The sequence below is a fragment of the Pristis pectinata genome, chromosome 1, assembly GCF_009764475.1.
Source record: "Pristis pectinata isolate sPriPec2 chromosome 1, sPriPec2.1.pri, whole genome shotgun sequence".
Taxonomy (NCBI): domain Eukaryota; kingdom Metazoa; phylum Chordata; class Chondrichthyes; order Rhinopristiformes; family Pristidae; genus Pristis; species Pristis pectinata.
In genome coordinates, this window is record NC_067405.1 from 1101317 (window position 1) to 1123423 (window position 22107).

A 22107-nucleotide genomic window follows, 5' to 3' on the forward strand; every position below is an offset into this window, starting at 1 on the left:
GAAGATGGCCACACAGTGAATGAACATCCAAAGAACTGCTGAAACTGGAAATCTGAAGTAAAAGCAGAACATGCTGGGAAAACTCAGCAGTTCAGGCAGCACCTGTGGAAGGAGAACCAGTTTCCACACAGACAGGAATCTAACTGCCCTGAAGAGCCACATTATTTGACCCTGTTCACCACTGCCCTCTCCCACCTCCTCTGTTACCTACACTAACTTGTTTCTCTCCTTCTCTCAGTTCTGATGGAGGGTCCAGAGCTGACACATTAACTCTTTCACTTTCCACAGATGCTGCCCAACTGGTATTGGTATTGGTTTATTATTGTCACTTGTACCGAGGTACAGTGAAAAGCTTGTCTTACAAACCGATCGTACAGGTTAATTCATTACACAGTGCAGTTACATTGAGTTAGTACAGAGTTCATTGAGGTAGTACAGGTAAAAACAATAACAGTACAAAGTGTCACAGCTACAGAGAAAGTGCAGTGCAATAAGGTGCAACGTCACAACAAGGTAGATCGTGAGGTCAGAGTCCATCTCATTGTATGATGGAACCGTTCAATAGTCTTATCACAGTAGGGTAGAACCATAGAACCATACAGCACAAAACAGGCCCTTCGGCCCACCATGTTATGCTGTCCATCAAACCACCCTCACACTATCTAACCCTTTCCTCCCGCATATCCCTCTATCTCTCATTCCTCTATCCAACAAACTCTTGAACCTGTCCAATGTATCTGCCTCCACCACCACCCCAGGCAGCGCATTCCATGCACCAACCACTCTCTGGGTGAAAAACCTCCCCCTGACATCTCCCCTGAACCTTCCACCCATAACCTTAAAGCCATGTCTTGAGCATTGGTGCCCTGGGAAGGAGGCGCTGACTGTCTACTCTATCTATTCCTCTCAATATTTTATATACCTCTATTATGTGTCCTTAAGTCTGGTGGTACGTGCCCTCAGGCTCCTGTATCTTCTACCCGATGGAAGAGGAGAGAAGAGAGAATGTCCTGGGTGGGTGGGGTCTTTGATTATGCTGGCTGCTTCACCAAGACAATGAGAGGTAAAGACAAGAGTCCAAGAAGGGGTGACTAGTGTCCATGATGCGCTGGGCTGTGTCCACAACTCTCTGCAGCTTCTTGCAGTCTTGGGCAGAGCAGTTGCCATACCAAGCTGTGATACATCCAGATAGGATGCTTTCTATGGTGCATCAGTAAAAGTTGGTGAGAGTCAAACGGGACAAACTAAATTTCTTTAGCCTCCTGAGGAAGTAGAGGCGCTGGTGAGCTTTCTTGGCCATGGCATTTACGTGATTTGACCGGGACAGGCTGTTGGTGATGTTCACTCCCAGGAACTTGAAGCTCTCAACCCTCTTGACCTCAGCACCATTGATGTAGACAGGTGCATGTACACCACCCCCTTTCCTGAAGTCAATGACCAGCTCTTTAGTTTTGCTGACATTGAGGTCATGACACCATTCCACTAAGCTCTCTATCTCCTTCCTGTACTCTGACTCATCGCTGTTTGAGATACAGCCTACAACGGTGGTATCATCTGCAAACTTGTAGATGGAGTTAGAGCAGAATCTGGCCACACAGTTGTGAGTGTACAGGGAGTAGAGTAGAGGGCTGAGGATGCAGCCTTGTAGCCCTGCTGAGCTTTTGCAGCATTTTCTGGTTTTATGTCTGCCCAGCCCCTGAACACCTTCATCCACAGTGGAATTTCTGATGTGAGATGATTCAGGGGGACGGATAGAGAGGGAGAGTCTGCTTTTGGTGGGAGAGCCCACAATAAGGAGGCAGAGACTTGGGATCAGGACATACAGGGTGAAGTTAGGGAGCTCCTGTTCACACACAGGGCAGTGAGAGCCTGGAATCCTCTTCCCTTCCCTCAGTGAATGTGGAGCCAGGAGTCAGCTGGAACTTAAGACTTGAGGCTGGCCAATTATTCTGGTGTATTACCAAACCAAACCAAACCATATGAAAATATGGAGACACAGAGCCTGCAGCTGTTGATTCTGCCTGGGCAGTCTCCGACCTGGTGGCATGAACATCGAATTCTCAAACTTCTCCCCCTCTCCCCCTGTTTTGTGTTTGTTCTCTCTCCTCCTGATCCACCAGTCCCATCACCCTCTCTGTTTCCTCTCCCCCACCATCTCCGTCTGCCCCTCACCCACACACCCCTCCCACCGGTTCCCCTCCCCACCTCCCTCCCTTTATTCCAGGCTCCACCTTCCTCTCCCCTCAGCCCTCTGTCACCTCCACCTCTCACCTGCCAGCTTCTGGTGCCAATCCCACTCTCAACCCCCCCCCCCCCCACCTGGGACCACCTCTCACCTCCCAGCTTCTGGTGCCAATCCCACTCTCAACCCCCCCCATCTGCCTCACCCCCTCACCTGGATCCACCTCTCACCTGCCAGCTCTTGCTCCACCCCTTCCCCCCACCTCACTATACCGGCTCTCTCCCCTCTATCTTCCAGTCCTGATGAAGGGTCTCGACCTGAAACATCGACTGTCCATCTCCCTCCACAGATGCTGCCCGACCCGCTGAGTTCCTCCTGCGCTGTGTGTGTTGTATATGAAAACATGGATCAGAGGCAGGACTAGACCACACAGAGCCTCAAGCCTGCTCCACCGCTTGTAACCACGTCCTGCCTCCCTGCAGTAACCTTTCACCTGCTCACTTCTCAAGAATCTCTCCCATTGCCTGTGCCTCCACCATCCTTTGATAACTCAGGGGAGCCCAACTTCCCTCTTCCCTTAAGTGGCTCCCGAAAACCTTGGTCAAAGTTTTGATCATCTCCATGAATATCTCCACATGTGTTAAATTTTGTTGCTGATGGGTCTGTAAAGTACTCTGAGATATTTTACTACTGAAAGGTGGTGTAACATGTGGATCAGTAACATACTGTGGACGGATGCTAGTTAAGTACAGTGATCGGTTGCAGGGAATAGCTGTCGTTAGGAACACTGGTTAGGTCCCTCAGTTTTTCTTTGCTTATCTGCAATATCTTCATAACGCGCTTGCTCACCTTGACCAGTGCTGAGTGGAGGTAGATATTATGGGGCATTATAATTGCCCCAATGATGCCCACTGCCTGAAGCAGCTCATTACTGCCACAGCCCGCACAGTATGGGTAGAACAATCCTTTCACCACTTCACCCTGATCCGGTTTCACCACCACATACTGCAGAGAAAGAGACATCGGGAGCAGGGTCAGTTGGGTTTGATTCAGATTAGTTTATCTTCACAGACACCAGGGTGGATTGAAATTCCTTGCTCACCTGCAGCTCACAGAGTAAACAGTGTACATGGTGATAATAAATACACCAACAAATACAGTGACGAGCACAAGACACCGGAATGGTGCCAAGTACAGCAGTGCAGACGGACAGAGCATAGAAAGGAATGCTGAAGTGACATTGACAGAAGAGGTAGCTTTCAGGGTTCCAGAACTTGGCAGCACCACTGGGAGGGTCACCAGGTTTTCTGCCGTTTCCCTCTGTTAAGGAAATAATTTCCCCTGCACTTGCCCTGCCCCTGCAGAAGCCAGGGAGTCTGCAGATAATCCCCATCCTGTCCCCTGCCCACCGCAACCATGATCTCACTAGTGCTCTTCATGGCTCACTGCCTTTTGAAAGTTCCTATTGAATCTGCAGCACATTCCAGATCAGCAAACAATCTGCTGGAGAAACTCAGCGGGTCGAGCAGCATCTGTTGCTGTTTCAGGTTGAAACCCTGCATCAGGACTGAGAGGGGAGAGAGGCAGGGGCCAGAGGTGATTGGTGACTGAAGCGGGGAGGGGGTGTTGAAGGATAGCAGGCAGATTGTCTGCCTACATCTCTCATGTCTCCCAGCTCCATCCCTTGCCCTCCGCTCCTGGCTCAATCTGCCCATCATCTTCCCACACCCGCCCCCCCCTCGCTGCACCAATCACCTCGGGCCCCTGTCTCACCACTGCCCCTCTCTTTATACTGGCCGTTTCCCCTCTCCGCTCTGTCTCAACCTGAAACATCAGCAATTCCTTTCCTCCCACAGATGCTGCTCGACCCACATTCCTCCAGCAGATTATGTGTTGCTCCAGGTTCCGGCTCCTGCAGTCTTCCGTGCTTCCATTCCAGCTCACATTGAACTGGGCAGCTGACCGATGGCAGCAGACTTGGCTGCAGTGCTGTGGTGTGCCATGAGGGGGCAGCAGCTCCTCCAGTCAGCCGGCCCTCCTCTTCCCCGCCTTGGCTGAACGTTTGTTGACCAGCACCTGTCCTCTGTAGGGATGGTGAGGTTGGCTGGTGGGACTGCTGGGGAGCAGGGCCATCTCAGAGTCAAGGAGGAAGTGTGTCCCATGGGTCAGTGAGGTGGAGAGGAAGCAGCTGTGAGGGTGAGTGTGACGTGAGGTGGGTGATGTGAGGAAGGAATCACTATCAGCTGAGCACACCTCACAGACAGTGTACCGATGGTGCTTCTCACTGAGAGGGTATGCAGCTCCAACCCACCTGCACAACCCCAGGACCACAGCTGGAAGACCAGGACCTAGAGATGCCTTAAACAACCACGTGCTCCACATGGACCAAACCAAACAACCAAATGCTGAAGGTGCTTTGGGTATTGAAAGAAATTGATGGGGGAGATCCGGGGAAACTCTCTCTGCTGAGGGTGGTCAGGGTGAGGCTCAGAGTGAGGACCCCCACACCTCCGACCCCCAGTCAAAGAACTGCTGGTGAAACAGGGGGTCCATCGGCACAAGCTAGTGTCCACCTCCCCCCCCTCCCCACCAGACCCCAGGGTCCACCTTCCCCCTCCCACTCCCCACCAGACCCCAGGGTCCACCTTCCCCCTCCCACTCCCCACCAGACCCCAGGATCCACCTCCCCACCAGACCCTAGGGTCCACCTTCTCCCCACCCACTCTCCCCACCAGACCCCAGGGTCCACCTTCCCCCTCCCACTCCCCACCAGACCCCAGGATCCACCTCCCCCTCTCCCCACCAGACCCTAGGGTCCACCTACCTCCCTCTCCCCACCAGACCCTAGGGTCCACCTACCTCCCTCTCCCCACCAGACCCCAGGGTCCACCTTCCCCTCCCCCCACCCACTCTCCCCACCAGACCCCAGGGTCCACCTCCCCCCCCCCCCCCCACTCTCCCCACCAGATCCCAGTGCCCACGTTCCCTCCCACTCTCCCCACTAGACCCCAGTGTCCACCTAACTCCCCCCACTGAACCCCAGTTTCCTCTCCACCTTCCCCCTCCACTGGACCCCAGTGTTTCTCCCCCTTGCCACCAGTTCCGTGTCCTCCCGCTGCCCCCACCCTGTACAATACCCCCCACACATCACTACACCCTACAGTTAATGCTCCCCCTCTCACTGCCCCCAGCCCACACCAGTGCCCTCTCACATAACCGGACCCTACAGTTAGCGTCCCTCCCAATCCATGAACGTTCAGGACTGTTCTGGGAATGGGACAGTGGGAAGTTCCATGTGGGTGCTGTGATAGGTTAGGGCAAGCAATGGGCCATCAGTGATGCAGGGAGCTGCTGTCTACTGACTCCCGGGTTGGATATGAGATCCTGTGAGGTGCTGAAGTACATTGCCCCGGTTCTAATCTCTTCCAACACACAGCTCCCGATCTGTACCTCGTATCCGAAGGTGAAGGCCATGATCGCAATCAGCAGTACAAAGAATGCTTCCAGCTTCCTGAGACCTGGAATGAAAGTTCAGTCCATCAACATTCCTGCAGGAACAGCCCTCAGACACACAACAGCTCTGGGATTTCTGCTCCTCTCAACCCACGATCTTCCTCTCCCTTCCACATCCCCTTCAACAAGGTCGAGAGGGTTGACAGCTTCAAGTTCCTAGGAGTGAACATCACCAATAGCCTGTCCTGGTCCAACCATGTAGAAGCCATGAACAAGAAAGCTCACCAGCGCCTCTACTTCCTCAGGAGGCTAAAGAAATTTGCCATGTCCCCTTTGACCCTCACCAACTTTTATCAATGCACCATAGAAAGCATCCTATGTGGATGCATCAGCACATCACAGAAACCAGCCTCCCCTCCATGGACTCTGTCTATACCTCTCGCTGCCTTGGTGAAGCACCCAACATAATCAAAGACCCCTCCCACCTGAGACATTCTCTTTTCTCCCCTCTCCCATTGGACAGAAGATACAGAAGCCTGAAAGCACGTACCACCAGGCTCAAGGACAGCTTCTACCCCGCTGTTATAACATGATTGAATGGTTCCCTAGTACGATAAGATGGACCCTTGACCTCTCAATCTACCTTGTTGTGACCTTGCATCTTATTGTCTGCCTGCACTGCACTTTCTCTGTAACTGTGACACTGCATTCTGTTATTGTTTTACCCTGTACTACCTCAATGCACTGAGCTGTGTGAACAGTGTGCAAGACAAGTTTTTCACTGTACCTCAGTACAAGTGACAATAATAAACCAATACCAATTCCAGTTCCAATACCAACATGGCAAGCCTTATCTCACAGAATCACACTGAATTTACCACTGCACGGAAAGAGGCCATTCAGCCCCTCTGTGCCATGCTGCTCTTTTCCAGTTGGGTCCTACTATTCACTGTGTATATCCTAACCTTATTAGATAGAGTCATAGAGTCATACAGCACGGAAACAGGCCTTCAGCCCAACTCGTCCATGCCGACTGTGTTGCCCAGCGAGCTGGTCCCATCTGCCTATGTTTGGCCCAGAGCCCTCTAAACCTCTCCTATTCATGGACTTATCTAGGTGACTTCTGAATGTTGTTCATGTGCCCGTCTCAACCAAATACGCACCACCATTTGGTTGAAGAAGCTGCGCCTGATTTCCCTTTTAAATCTCTTGCCTCTGATCTTAAACCTATGCCCTAAAACCATGCACAAAACCATGCTGACTGTCCCCAATCAGACCCTGTCTCTCCAAATGTTGGTAGACCCTGTCCCTCAGACTCCCCTCCAGCAATTGATCCACCACCGATGTCAGACTCACCGACCTGCAGTTCCCTGGCTTGTTCTTGCTCCCTATTTAAACAATGGTAACACACATGCTTTTGGCACACTGGCCTTCATCAGTCAGGGCACTGAATATATAAGTTGGGAGGTTCTGTTATGATTGTACAAGATGTTGGTGAGGCCACACTTGGATATTGTGTTCAGTTTTAATGTTATAGGAAGGATGTGATTAAACTGGAAAGACTGCAAAAAGATTTACAAGGATGTTGCCAGAACTTAAGGGACTGAGTTACAGGGAGAGGTTAGACAGACTGGGCCTTTACTCCTTGGAGCATAGAGGCTGAGGGGTGATCTCATCGAGGTGTACAACATCATGAGGGGCATAGATCGGGTGAAACACACAAAATGCTGGAGGAACTCAGCAGGTCAAGCAGTATCTATGGAGGGAAATAAACCCAGGGTAGGGGAATGGAAAACTAGAGGACGTAGTTTCAATGTTAGAGGTGAAAGGTTTTAATAAGAACCTGAGGGGCAACTGTTTTTACCCAGCGGGTGGTAGGTAGAGGGAACCGGCTGCCAGGGGAAGTGGGTGAGGCAGGTACGTTAGATACTTTCAACTTTTCACTGATCTTACCAATTGATCAATATTGTTCTGTAACCCAAGATTATCCTTCTCACTATCAAAACCCACCAATTATCGTGCCATCTGCAAACTTACTAATCATACCTCTTACATTCACATCCAGATTTTTAATGTGTTAAACAAACAGTTTGGGTCCCAGCACCGACCCCTGTGGTGCACCACTGGTCACAACAGCAACCCTCCACCATCACCTCCTGCTTCCTGTCACCAAGGTAACATTGGCTCCAGTTTGTCAACTGGCCCTGGATTCCTTGGGCTTGAACCTTTAATGACCAGTCTCCTGTGCAGGAGCTTGTCAGAGGCACTAATGAGGTCCATGTAGATTACATCAAACATACCACCCTCAGTGACACCGTCAGCCACCTCAAAAAATTCAATCAAATTAGTCAGACAGGACCTCTCCTTGACAGATCCATGCTGACTATCCCTGATCAACCCTTGCCTCTCTCTATAGATTAGTCCTGCCCAATTACCTTTCTCGGTCTTGAATAACTCGACCACAATGCTCTTGAGGTAGAGAATGCCACAGGTTTCTGAAGGAATTTCTCTTCATTGTCTGAAATGTCCAACCTCTATTCCTCAGACTTAGTTCACCAGTTCCAGACCCCAGCCTGAGAAACTAGTCCAACAGAACATACACCAATCTCGTGAACCTTTATTACAGCTCTTGTGTGGCAAAATTTCCTTCCTGAAAGAACACAACAACCTATGGATTTGTAAATATGCTACAGGCGTTGACCATTCAGGCTATTGAGATTGCTGTGCTGGAGAGTGGGCTCCTGGCTGGTTTCTGGGCTACACGCCTCTCACCTTCCCTCCATGTCCTCGAGCACAGAGAACAAAATGGTAGAGTTTTCAAGAGGAAATGACAGAAATGTTGGCAAGGGCTCCTTCACAGTGACCTACCACCTACCATATTTGTCAAGGAACAAGAAAACAATGGTGTCCACGATGGTGATGAGCACTCCTCCCCAAATTGGAACCCTGAAGGATTGAGAGATTTTGTTAATGATTCAAACAAATATCTGGCAGCTCAGAGAAGGGAGAGAATTTGGTCGGCTGCTAGTGATGCATCAGAGCTGAAATTCAGCAGGCCTGACATGTGGGACCTGCTTTTCCATTGTGCAACAGCCTGTTGGCAGCACTCTCTCAGAGCTGCGTCTACCGGTCAAACACCATAATATCATGGCCTCACCAATGGAGTGGCCTCCTCTACATCGGTGAGGCCAAACGCAGACTGGGTGACCGTTTCACAGAACACCTGCGCTCTGTCCGTAACCGCGATCTGCATCTCCCCGTTGCCGGTCACTTCAACTCCCCCTCCCACACCATCACTGAGATGTCAGTCCTCGGCCTCCTCCACTGCCGGGAGAATCCCAAGCGCAAACTGGAGGAACAGCATCTCGTTTTCCGTCTTGGAATCTTGCAGCCTAACGGCATGAACACTGAATTCTCCCACTTTAGGTAATTCTCACCCCCCTTGCCCACAACACCCCCACCCCCCACGCTTCTTCTCTTCTTCCCTTTCCTGGCCTCTTTTATTCTACTTTTTTTACTTTCCTTACTTCTGACCCATCGCCCGGTGGACCTGCTCTCCCCTCCTCCCCCACACATGCCCATCACTATCTTTTACCTGCATCTACCTATTACCCCGCCTCCCTCCTTCGTCCACCTATCACTGCTCTGCTTTCCCCCCCTATATATCGGGCTTCCCCTTTTCCTATCTTCAGTCCTGAAGGGTCCTGACCCGAAACGTTGACCACCTGCTTTTCCCCATGGATGCTGCCTGGCCTGCTGAGTTCCTCCAGCATCGTCGTGTTTTTAATCTGGATTCCAGCTTCTGCAGTTTCTCTACCATAATATCCTTTCCGCCCACCATTGGCGCACAGTGGCGGGAGTGTGTACCATCTGTAAAGTACACTGCAGTTACTCGCCCAGGATCCTCCAACAGCACCTCCTAAACCCGTGACCTTCTCCACCCAGATGGACATGGGCAGTAGGAGCAGGGGCACACCACCACCCACAGGTTCCCCTCACAGACACGCACCATCCTGACTTGGAAATATCTCGCCGTTCCTTCAGCATCGCCGGGTCTAAATCCTGGACCTCCCCAACAACCACTGTGGGAGGGCCTTCGCCTGAAGGACTGCAGCCCTGACTGTGAGCAAGAAGGCAGCTCACCATCATGCCCTCAAGGGCAGTTGGAGGTGGGAGATAGATGCTGGGCTCTGGATAACACAATGTGGGGATGAGTTGTGCCTGCCATTGTGATACCATCAGCTGACTGCTGTCCTTACCTTTGATTGGACAAGAGGTTGATGGCAATGGCAGTCCCGATGACCTCTTGCATGTCGGAACCGATGATGGCAAGCTCGATTGTCAGCCAGAGCAGGACGCGGGGCCACTGAAACACACAACAATGTCAGGTTCCCACCCAGAGAGTATATGTCGGCCTTGTGTCCGTGATCACTGGAGAATGGGGTCAGAGGGTGATATCTACCCACACTGGGGTCAGGGGTTAGCGTGATAAATCCTCACAGTGGGGTCAGAGTTTAGGATGATATGTCCCCAATCTGTGCAGAGGGAACTGGCTACTGGCCTGGAATTACCCTCGGGTAGGACAGGAAGGGAGGGGATGGAGGGATTGGGAAAGGATAGAGGGAGGGAGGGGATGGAGGGATTGGGAAAGGTGACAGAGGGAGGGAAGGGATGGAGGGATTGGGAAAGGATAGAGGGAGGGAGGGGATGGAGGGATTGGGAAAGGTGACAGAGGGAGGGAAGGGATGGAGGGATTGGGAAAGGATAGAGGGAGGGGATGGAGGGATTGGGAAAGGTGACAGAGGGAGGGAAGGGATGGAGGGATTGGGAAAGGATAGAGGGAGGGAGGGGATGGAGGGATTGGGAAAGGTGACAGAGGGAGGGAAGGGATGGAGGGATTGGGAAAGGATAGAGGGAGGGGATGGAGGGATTGGGAAAGGATAGAGGGAGGGGATGGAGGGATTGGGAAAGGTGACAGAGGGAGGGAAGGGATGGAGGGATTGGGAAAGGATAGAGGGAGGGAGGGGATGGAGGGATTGGGAAAGGATAGAGGGAGGGAGGGGATGGAGGGATTGGGAAAGGATAGAGGGAGGGAGGGGATGGAGGGATTGGGAAAGGATAGAGGGAGGGAGGGGATGGAGGGATTGGGAAAGGTGACAGAGGGAGGGAAGGGATGGAGGGGAGGGGGAACAGGTGTTTGGAGAGAGGCGACTGGAGCTGAAGTGAGGAAGAGACGAATATCTCAAGCACTTTTGCTCTCTTCGGTAACGCAGGGCATGGAGCAGGAAACTTCTAGAACACAGTACAGCACAGTAACAGGCCCTTCGGCCCAACATGTCTGTGCTGACCATGATGCAGAATTAAACCAATCCCTTCTGCCTGCACATGATCCATCTCCCTCCATTCCCTGCATGTTCATGTGTCTATCTAAGAATCTCTTAAACGCCTCTATCGTATCTGCCTCCACCTCCACCCCTGGCTGCACATTCCAGGCACCCACCACTCTCTGTGTAAAAAAACTTGCCTTGCACATCTCCGTTAAATTTACTCCCCCCACATTAAACCTGTGCCCTCTAATACTCAACATTTCTATCCTGGGAAAAAAGATTATGGCTGTCTATCTACACCTCTGATAATTTTATAAACTTCTATCAGGTCTCCCCTCAGCCTCCGAGAACAGTATGCAGACTAAGATCCCACAAGACCCACTGATCCCTGCCTTACCTTGGGGTAGTAGATGCGACAGACCTCGGCCAGGTGCAACCCTGTCACCACACCCAGGCGCGCCGCCAGTCTCTGAAGAAGCAGACCCAGCACAGTCGCAGAGAGCAGGACCCAGAGGAGCTGCGGGAGAGGCATGGAGTTTGGTGATGTCAGGTACTGAGGATGGTGATGGGTTCTGTGTCAGTGAACGCCACACTGAGGCACACGCACTGCCCATTGCACTGACCTTGTATCCTGCTGCTGCTCCAGTCTGCAGGTCTGACTCAATGTTTCCTGGGTCCAGGTACGCAATACTCATCAAGTACCCTGGCCCCGTGAATGCCCACAGCTTCCTGAAGCTAAATCCTGGCTGAACACAAAATGAGAATTGACATTAACCAGCAGGTCCTCCAACATTTCGTTTTTTGGCTCCAGATTCCAGTATCTGCAGCTTCATCTCATGTTGACACACTGCGTCTTGGACAAATGGATCTGCCACAAATTCTCTGTCCATCTAAACAATGTTCCCACTGTCGATCTAAACCACGTCCCCTCTGTAGATCTAAACCATGTCCCCTCTGTGGTTCTAAACCACGTCCCCTCTGTGGTTCTAAACCACGTCCCCTCTGTGGATCTAAACCACGTCCCCTCTGTGGATCTAAACCACGTCCCCTCTGTGGATCTAAACCACGTCCCCTCTGTGGTTCTATACCACGTCCCCTCTGTAGATCTAAACCACGTCCCCTCTGTAGATCTAAACCACGTCCCCTCTGTGGATCTAAACCACGTCCCCTCTGTGGATCTAAACCACGTCCCCTCTGTAGATCTAAACCACGTCCCCTCTGTGGATCTAAACCACGTCCCCTCTGTGGTTCTAAACCACGTCCCCTCTGTGGTTCTAAACCACGTCCCCTCTGTGGATCTAAACCACGTCCCCTCTGTGGTTCTAAACCACGTCCCCTCTGTGGATCTAAACCACGTCCCCTCTGTGGATCTAAACCACGTCCCCTCTGTGGTTCTAAACCACGTCCCCTCTGTGGTTCTAAACCACGTCCCCTCTGTGGATCTAAACCACGTCCCCTCTGTGGATCTAAACCATGTCCCCTCTGTGGTTCTAAACCACGTCCCCTCTGTAGATCTAAACCACGTCCCCTCTGTAGATCTAAACCACGTCCCCTCTGTGGTTCTAAACCACGTCCCCTCTGTGGTTCTAAACCACGTCCCCTCTGTAGATCTAAACCACGTCCCCTCTGTGGTTCTAAACCACGTCCCCTCTGTGGATCTAAACCACGTCCCCTCTGTAGATCTAAACCACGTCCCCTCTGTGGTTCTAAACCATGTCCCCTCTGTAGATCTAAACCACGTCCTCTCTGTTGACCTAAACCATGCACCTCTCTTGATCTAAACCTTCCCTTCTCTGTAGATCTATCCCTTGCTCTCTCTGTAGATCTAAACCACGCCACCACTATAACTCTGAAACATGCTTGGTCAGATAGTCTCAGGTTAATGTTCTGTGCTCGGCCTTGTATATCTCTTTGGAAGAAAGGATTGTATTTCTGGAGATCCACAAACACCCTGCAGCCAGAATTATCAGTAATTCTGGTGTCTTTTGCTCAATCGCTCCGCTGCCCCTGTGATCACGGTTTGCTGCTGCAGTTTAACTGTGCACTGCAGTCGACTTTGTTTTTTTTCTAATTGTTTTCTTCCTCGTATAATTTTGTATAATTTATGTTTAATGTTTGTTTTTCTTGTGAATGCTGCTTATCTGATGCTCTGTGCCTGTGATGCTGCTGCAAGTAGGTTTTTCATTGCACCCGTGCACACATGGACTTGTGCATCTGACAATATCTTAACTTGACTTGACACTCCAACATTCCCAGTTCCGTCCCTGTAACACTGCAACATTCCCAGTACGCTCCCTGTAACACTGCAACGTTCCCAGTACCGTCCATGTAACACTGCAATGTTGCCAGTACGGTCTCTGTAACCCTGCAACGTTCCCAGTACCGTCCGTGTAACACTGCAATGTTCCCAGTACCGTCCCTGTAACACTGCAACGTTCCCAGTACCATCCCTGTTACACTGCAACATTCCCCATATCCTCAAGCAGGGTTTCAACCTGAAACGTCGACAGTTCCTCTCCCCCCCACAGATGCTGCTCGACCCACTGAGTTCCTCCCCATTACTGGTGCAATCAGTGTGAGTCTGATTCAGTGCTACAGTATCTGCCCTGATCCCAGGCTAGTACCACCAGACTGAATGAGAGATGCAGGCACTTGTGTACGTTACAATACAGGCAATGTTAGCCTGTTGTGTAAGTCCAAAAAACTGCAGATGCTGGAAATTTAACAGGAAAACCGAAAATGATGCAAACACTTGGCTGGCCTGGCTACATTGGTGGGAAGAGAATGAGTCAACGTTTCAAGTTGGAAATGTTCTTCATCAGAACTGGCAGAGACAAGTGAAGTGGGGAGTGGGGTGGGAAGGGGATGGCTCTGATGGGGTAAAACTGTGGTGACCATGGGGTAAGTTGTAAACAAGGTCATCAGGTCAGTTAGGGGATAGGAGCAGGTAGAGGGTGAGACTGTGGACATAAGAATATGGGAGTTGTGAAATACAGAGCAGGAGGATGTGTCTGGCAGGTCAGGCTGGGCACATCATCGAGTCACAGAGCAATACAGCACGGATACAGGCCCTTCGGCCCAGCCAGTCCACACCGACCACGGGGCCCACCCAGCTAGTCCCAATTTCCTGCGTTCGGCCCATATCCCTCCAAGCCCCGTCCCTCCATGTACCGATCCAAGTGATCCTGTTGTTCCTGCCTCACCCACTTCCTCTGGCAGCTCGTTCCACACACTCACCACCCTCTGTGTGGAAAAGTTGCCCCTCAGGTTCCTTTTAAATCTTTCCCCTCTCACCCTAAACCTATGCCCCCCAGTTTTGGACTCCCCCACCCTGGGGAAAAGACTGTTACCGTCAACCTTATCTCTGCCTCTCATAATTTTAAACACTTCTATAAGGTCGTCCCTCATTCTCCTACATTCCAAGGAATAAAGACCTCGCCTGGCCAACCTCTACCTGTAACTCAGGCCCTCGAGTCCTGGCAACATCCTCGTAAATCTTCTCTGCACTCTTTCTAGTTTAATCACCTCTGTCCTATAACAGGGTGACCAAAACTGTACCCAGTGCTCCAAGTGCGGCCTCACCAATGACTTAAACAACTGCAACGTAGTGTCCCAACTCCTGTACTCACCTCCCTAACTGAAGAAGGCCAGTGTACTAAACGTCTTTATCACCACCCTGTCTACCTGTGATGCTGCTTTCAGTGAACTATGCACTAGTACTCCCAGGTCCCTCTGTTCCATTACACTCCCTAGTGCCCCACCATTCACAGTACAAGTCCCTCGCTGTTTTGACTTTCCAGAATGCATCACCTCACACTTCTCTGTATTGAAATCCATTTGCCAATCCTCGACCCACTTCCCAAACTGATCCAGATCCCTCTGTAACCTATGATAACCTTCTTCACCATGAACAACACCTCCTCATTTCGTGTCATCCACAAACTTACTGATCAAGCCTTGTGCATTCACTTCCAAATCATTGATACAAATAACAAGGGTCCCAACAACAACCCCTGCGGCACACCACTAGTCACTGGCCTCCATTCCGAGAAACAACCTCCAACCTCCACCCTCTGCTTCCTACCTCCGAGCCAATTTTGAATCCATCTAACTGGCTCTCCCTGGATCCCGTGGGACCTAACCTTCCAGACCGGCCCACCATGTGGGACCTTGTCAAAGGCCTTGCTCAAGTCCATGGAAAGTCCATGCCCAACACTGTTCTACCATTTTGGTTACCTCTTCAAAAATCTCTAAAAGATTTGTCAAACACAACTTCCCACACACAAAGCCCTGCTGACTCCTCCTAATCAGACTCTGTCTATCCAAATGCTGGCAGATCCTGTCGCTCAGAATTCCCTCCAGTAACTTCCCCACTACTGAGGTCAGGCTGACTGGCCTGTAGTTCCCTGGCTTGTCCTTGCTACCCTTCTTAAACAATGGAACAACATTAGCCGCCTTCCAGTCTTTGGGAACTTCACCAGCAGGTAACGATGAAGCAAGTATCTCCACAAGGGCCTCCGCAATTTCTTCTCCAGCCTCCCCAAAGTTTGAGGATGTACTCGGTCAGGCCCTGGGGATTTTGCCACCTTAATGTGCTCCCAGGTTGAACCTACCCAGTCAGAAAACAGGTGCTGTTTCCCAAGCTTGTGTTGGGCCTCGCTGTGTCAGTCCAGGATGTCAAACAGTGACGGGTCAGAGCGGGATACAGAGATCACACACTGATGGGTTAGAGGGTATACAGAGGTCACACACCAACGGGTCAGAGCTGGAGAGGGATGGGGAATTAGTGGCAGTAACAGGAAGATCAGGGTAGTCCCTGTGGACTGAACTCAGGTGTTCCACAGAGCGATCACCCAGCCTTCGGTTTCTCCAGTGTTGGGGAGGGTACAGTGTAGGTCCACTCTGTTAGTACGGAGACACAGGAGACTACAGATGCTGGAATGTGGAGCAACACACAACCTGCTGGAGGAATTCAGCGGGTCGAGCAGCATCTGAGGGGGGAGAGGAACTGTCGACGTTTCGAAATCTCAACAACTGCTTTCCCCCACAGATGCTGCTCGACCCTGAGATCCTCCCGCAGGTTGCACTGAATGCAGTACACCTGACTGGAGGAAGTGCAAGGCAATCGCTGGTTCCTCTACACTGACTGTTCGGGTCCCTGATGGGGGGAGGGGAAAAACATTCCTTTCACCTTGAGGAACAGAACCTCATTTTCCATCTGGGCAGGTTGCAGTCACCTGGACTCAAGAATTGAATCCTACAGCTTCAGGTAACGATTGTTCGGTCTGAATCAGTCGTCCATCTCTGATATTAGCTCAGCTTGTTTTATTTCTCTCTGAGAGAGGAGGATGTGCCCAGCCTGACCTGCCGGGCAGGTCCTCCTGCTCTGCATTTTGCAACTCCCACATTCTTCTGTCTCTGTTTGTTTGTCCATGATCTCTCCCTCTAACTGCTCCCATTCACTCACTGACCAGATGGCCTTGTTTACTGCTTATGGAACATAAAACATAGAACACTACAGCACAGTACAGGCCCTTCGGCCCACAATGTTGTGCCGACATTTTATCCTGCTCTAAGATCTATCTAACCCTTCCCTCCCACATAGTCCCCCATTTCTCTATCATTCATGTGCCTGTCTAAGAGTCTCTTAAATGTCCCTAATGTATCTGCCCCCACAACCTCTGCAGGCAGTGTGTTCCACACACCCACCACTCTCTGTGTAAAAAAACTTACCCCTGACATCCCCCTTATACCTTCCTCCAATCACCTTAAAGTTATGTCCCCTCACGTTAGCCATTGTTGCCCTGGGGAAAAGTTATCCCCAGGGTCAGGCCGACTTTGCCCTATCAGAGACAATGCCCCCTCCCTGTAACTACTGTCAGTTCTGAGGAAGGGTCTCCAGCCTGACCCATTGCCTCTGATTCTCTTCCCACAGACACTGCCTGAGCTGCCGAAGGTTTCCATCAGTGTCTGTGTTTGCTTCATCCTGTTGTGTTTGGGTCGGGACTGTAAAGGGCGAGGACAAGGTGTGAACTTACTCCTCCCACTTCAGGGACTGTGATCTTCTCATTTAGGTACGTCTGCTCACAGCTGGTAGCGTTGTCTTCTGGTGGCTCACTGGATCCATCCTTGTTGCTGTTGTCTCCAGCTGAGTGAGAGGAGGGTGCACTCTCAGTGATTACTGGCTCTGTAACAGGAGGGAATGAGTCACGTTAAGTATGGAAATGGAGTGGCCAAAGGGGGAAAGTTGACAAGGAGTCATTCTGTGGTGTGGAGTGACCCTCACCGGCCACAGTGTGGAGTGACCGCTTGTTGGGCTCAGTGTAGAGTGACCCTCACCGGCCATAGCGTGGAGTGACCCTCACTGGCCACAGTGTGGAGTGACCACTTGTTGGGCTCAGTGTAGAGTGACCCTCACCAGCCACAGTGTAGAGTGACCCTCACCGGCCACAGTGTGGAGTGACCCTCACTGGCCACAGTGTGGAGTGACCACTTGTTGGGCTCAGTGTGGAGTGACCCTCACAGGCCACAGTGGAGTGACCACTTGTTGGGCTCAGTGTGGAGTGACCCTCACTGGCCACAGTGTGGAGTGACCACTTGTCAGGCTCAGTGCCCTAGGGTCAGCCTCACGGTTTGAATTATAACTAGACCTGTAGGAAGATTGTATTTAATTTAGGATAAATGCTTTTGAACGGGTTAGGAACCTGTACTGTTCTCCATTCTGTGGCCTTCATACATAACGACTGACCAAGCTTCGTACCTCATGCAGAGACAAGAGGCTTTTAAATGAATTTTAAAAGCAGGTTTGAGGTGATGAGGTGTCTCTTTACATCTCTAATCTCTTGTGGTGTGGCTGTGTGGCAAATCTACAGAGTAGTGCAAATTGTGGATCCACCAAGTTCAGATTCACCCCCAAACCTCCGGAACTATTTTGGCCAAAGTCCATTCATCTGCCCAAAGTGCTATTGATCCCAGAATTTGTCTCATCCAGTCACCCGTGCTTGGGAAAGGTCAAAGCACCAAACAGAATGATCTTCAATCAAGGGCTGTGGAGACAGTGCGGGAAAGTGGCACTGGGGTAGATCAGCTGTGAACTGGTGGTGCAGTGGGTTGAGCTGTTGCCTCACAGCTCCAGAGACCCGGGTTCGATCCCGACCTCCGGCGCTGTCTGTGTGGAGTTTGCGTGCTCTCCCTGTGACCATGTGGGTTTCCCCGGCTGCTCCGGTTCCCTCCCACATCCCAACAACATGCGGGTCAGTGGGTTAATTGGCTGTTGTGAATTGTCCCCAGTGTGTGGGTGAGGGGTAGAATCTAGGGGGTGTTGATGGGAGTGTGGGATTAGTGTAGGATTAGTGTAAATGACTGGTGGGGGTTGGCACAGATTCGGTGGGCCGAAGGGTCTGTCTATGTGCTGTCTGACTCTATTGTTTTGCTGTAAGGCCAGATGGCCTACTTCCGATTCTGTTGCTTTAGTTCCCTTGAGAGGACACAGGAGAGAGAAAAAACAGTTTCACTGAGCTACGCCAAGCAGATGAGACTGAAATATACACTCAGGCTGGGAGGGACAGTGTGGTCGGGGAATGAGTCAGTCATAGAACATGCAACAGTACAGCACAGTACAGGCCCTTCAGCCCACAATGTTGTGCCGACCTTTAAACCTCGCCTAAGACTATCTAACCCCTTCCTCCCACATATCCCTCTATTTTAAATTTCTCCATATGCTTATCTAGTAATCTCTTGAATTTGACCAATGTACCTGCCTCCACCACTACCCCAGGCAGCTCATTCCATGTCCCAACCACTCTCCGGGTAAAAAACCTTCCTCTGATATCTCCCTTGAACTTCCCACCCATTACTTTAAAGCCATGCCCTCTTGAATTGAGCATTGGTGCCCTGGGAAAGAGGCACTGGCTGTCCACTCTATCTATTCCTCTTAATATTTTGTACACCTCTATCATGTCTCCCCTCATCCTCCTTCTCCTGCATATGGTTAAAGTTAAAGACCAGCTTGCAAGGGATAGGGGCAATCACCCATTTAGGTGGGGACGGGTTCACGAGAGTGCGTTACGTTCAGGGTCAGGGTGATGCAAATGTGAGCAGATGTTACAGTGAGAGGTTTAAACAGTGTAAGATCATTAGAGTGCAGAGATCATTTCTTCACAATATTTTATAGCACTTTATATTGTAGTCAGCAGTAGTGTCTTGAAATAGTTTGTTATATTATTTACAGTGCCTGCATTTATGTTATTACACTTAGCATTTAGTCAGTCTTAAGAAATGAGTCCTGGGTTGTGTTGCTCTGTGAGGTTTGTCGTGTTTGACTCCACCTGGACAGGGTCAGACTGAATTCAGAGAACAGGCTCCAGAGGAGAGACCCCTCATTGGCACAGTCCCAGAGCAGGGAGAGACTCCCACCTTGCTCAGTCAGTCTCAGACCAAGGAGTGGCTCCCACATCCATTGACAAGTATCTGCCTTGGTCAGGGGAGACCTGATTTAACACAGTTTGTTACTTGCTTTAAAAAAAACTCAAACACTTTTAACTTAACACAGATTTAAATTGGTTTGATGAGAGCTCCTTGGATCTGTCAGCAGAATGAGCTCTGTGATCTGACTTACCGCTGCTGATCTGCTCTATGGTGTCCATAGTCCACTTGTGACTCTGAGAACGCAGCTTTCAGCTACAGACATCTGTGCGAGTAGAGACACGACAATGTGTTGATAATCATTCACGGTTAGCTTTGAGGAAGTTGTGAGAACACCACATGATCTGTGGTTGCTCAGAACTGCTCTTACAGCACAAACTGGTTAGTCATGTAACTAGACATCAGTAATTGAAAAGAATATCTAGTGGCTGGGTAATGGAACAAACATATTCAGTAATTGAAAAGCAGCCAACGCAAAGACTGGAATTAAAACAGGAACTATTAAAAATAATCAGCACGTCACGGGTGAAGTGCTCACAGGGCTTGGCAGCCTGGGTGTGGGGAGGATGTCTCCCCTGGTCGAGTTGTCCAGGACCAGGGGTCACTGTCTTAGAACAAGGGGACAGTTGTTTAGCACTGAGAAATTCCTCCATTCAGTGTGTAATAAATCTTTGGAATTCTGGACCCAGAGGGCTGTGGAGTCATTCTGTTCATTCAAAACAGAGATGGATACATTTCTGGATAACAAAGGAATCGCTGGAAAGGTGGACTGAGGCAGGGAGGTAGAGCTGAGGAGGCACATCAGCTGTGGTCGTGGTGAATGCTGGAGCAGGCTCGAGAGGCTCCGAGATCTCCTGCTCCTGGTCTGTGTGGCTGTTCCTGTATATGTTGTACATGTTTTGTATATCAGGCAGCATCTGAGGAGAGTGCCTGTGCAGTGTCTCTGCCGGCTGGCTTCCCACCACAGTGACCAACTGCTGACAAGTCACAGCGTCACTCCGTCACCCGGTATATTTCACCAGAGTCAGCTCGATCTTTCCGTCTCCAGCTCAGGAGATTCCTTACCCACCATCTTCTACAAACCCACTGACGCCCACAGCTGCCTCGATTACAGCTCCTCCCACCCTGTCTCTTGCAAGGATGCAATCCCTTTTTCTCAATTTCTCTGCCTCCGCCACCTCTGCTCCCATGATGAGGCTTTCCACTCCAGGACACCCGAGATGTCCAACTTCTTTCCTAACCGGGGCTTCCCCCCCTACTGTGGTCGAGAGAGCTCACACCTATGTCTCTGCCGTTTCCTGCACCTCAGCTCTCACCCCCACCCCTCCCAGATCCAACAGGGATAGGGTCCCCCTTGTCCTCACATTTCATCCCACCAGACTACATATCCAACACATCATTCTCCGCCACTTCCGCCATCTCCAATGGGACCCCAGCACCAAGCGCATCTTCCGTCTTGTAACCTTGCAGCCAAATGGCGTGAACATTGAATTCTCCCACTTTAAGTGTTACGTACCAGCAACAATAGAAACACACCAAGTCATGTATAAATGTTAGAAACTATTTTATTAATAACTACTTGTGATAATAATAAAAGCAAAAATGTTAGATGTTAGATGTTAAATCCAAATCTAAACTCAAAGTGTGTGTGTGGCAAATTCCCAAAGCCCCAAGTCCAGGAATAGTTCTCAAAGTTCAGTTCAGCAAGTCATAAGGTGAAACATGAGCAAAAGCTTTTGCAAAACCACCATGGACTGGAGAAAATGTAGAGAGAAAATAGAGAGAAATTACAAAATCCACTTGTTTCACGATGGAACCCATATGACACCTCAATCTCCGATGATCTCCACTGCTTTGTTCCGAAGTATCTGCCACCCCGAAGGCATTTGATACGTGGCCGCCCACAGAAATACCTGTTTCCCACTGCAGGTTAATGACAAAGTGGACTCCATTTGTTTGCTCCAAAAATCCATACATGGATTGTAGTGACAGACACAGCGATTGTTCTTCATCCATAGATACAGAGACCAGCAGTCAGTCTCTCTCTCTCTCTCTCTCTCTCTCTCTCTCTCAACTCACTTCAACTGAGCAAAACAGCCAGCACGTTGTATTAATCTTGCTGCCTTGATGACACCAGAAACACACACTACTACTCTACTGTCCAGGTGCCTTAAAGGGACCTTCACTAAATAGCTGGCTCATAACACCTCCCCCCAAAAAATAATTATTTTGATCTACGAGCAAAGCTTTTAAAAGCGTATACAACTAGTAAAGCAATGCATTGCAATTATCATGCTACATGATTACAGAAAATCACATTAGAAAAGAGACATTTTTTTACTTAACATTGGGAAAGGCCATTGCTGATTGTCTCCCATGTGACCTATCACATGATCACACTCCATCTTAACCATTCTCAAAGATGTTTTGAAATTTTAAAATTAATTGCTTCACTTGCTGACTTTGTTGAGATTGGAACTGTTCCAATTGTGTTTCAATGTCTTCCAAAACATTTTATTTTTCAGCCCTTCTCTGAGCATATTTAGTCTAACCTGACCTTCAGTCTCAACTTCCTAGTTTTCAGACAATTCAGTGTCACCTGTAATGCCTTGCACTAGATTTACCTCACCAGTAGCAGTCTCCTCACCAAAATTTAAAACACTGTCTAACAAGATGGATTGGGAAGCCCCAGTATCTCTAAGGATTTTCACTGGCACTTGG

At 50.2% G+C, this 22107-nt stretch overlaps 1 protein-coding gene across 1 annotated transcript in view; it reads right to left on the reverse strand.

Annotated features, from left to right (window-relative positions):
* LOC127575851 (natural resistance-associated macrophage protein 1-like) overlaps nucleotides 1-19712 on the reverse strand; it is a 38352-nt gene extending 18640 nt beyond the window's left edge. The window contains exons 1-8 of the mRNA XM_052026033.1: nucleotides 19580-19712; nucleotides 17001-17149; nucleotides 11586-11708; nucleotides 11360-11479; nucleotides 9895-10001; nucleotides 8511-8581; nucleotides 5633-5700; nucleotides 3032-3187 (exon numbers count right to left, since the gene is read on the reverse strand). Coding sequence (XP_051881993.1) covers nucleotides 3032-3187; nucleotides 5633-5700; nucleotides 8511-8581; nucleotides 9895-10001; nucleotides 11360-11479; nucleotides 11586-11708; nucleotides 17001-17149; nucleotides 19580-19607 — 822 coding nt within the window. The 5' untranslated portion in view covers nucleotides 19608-19712. The remainder of the gene's footprint in view (nucleotides 1-3031; nucleotides 3188-5632; nucleotides 5701-8510; nucleotides 8582-9894; nucleotides 10002-11359; nucleotides 11480-11585; nucleotides 11709-17000; nucleotides 17150-19579) is intronic.
* Between the last annotated feature and the right edge of the window lie 2395 nt (nucleotides 19713-22107).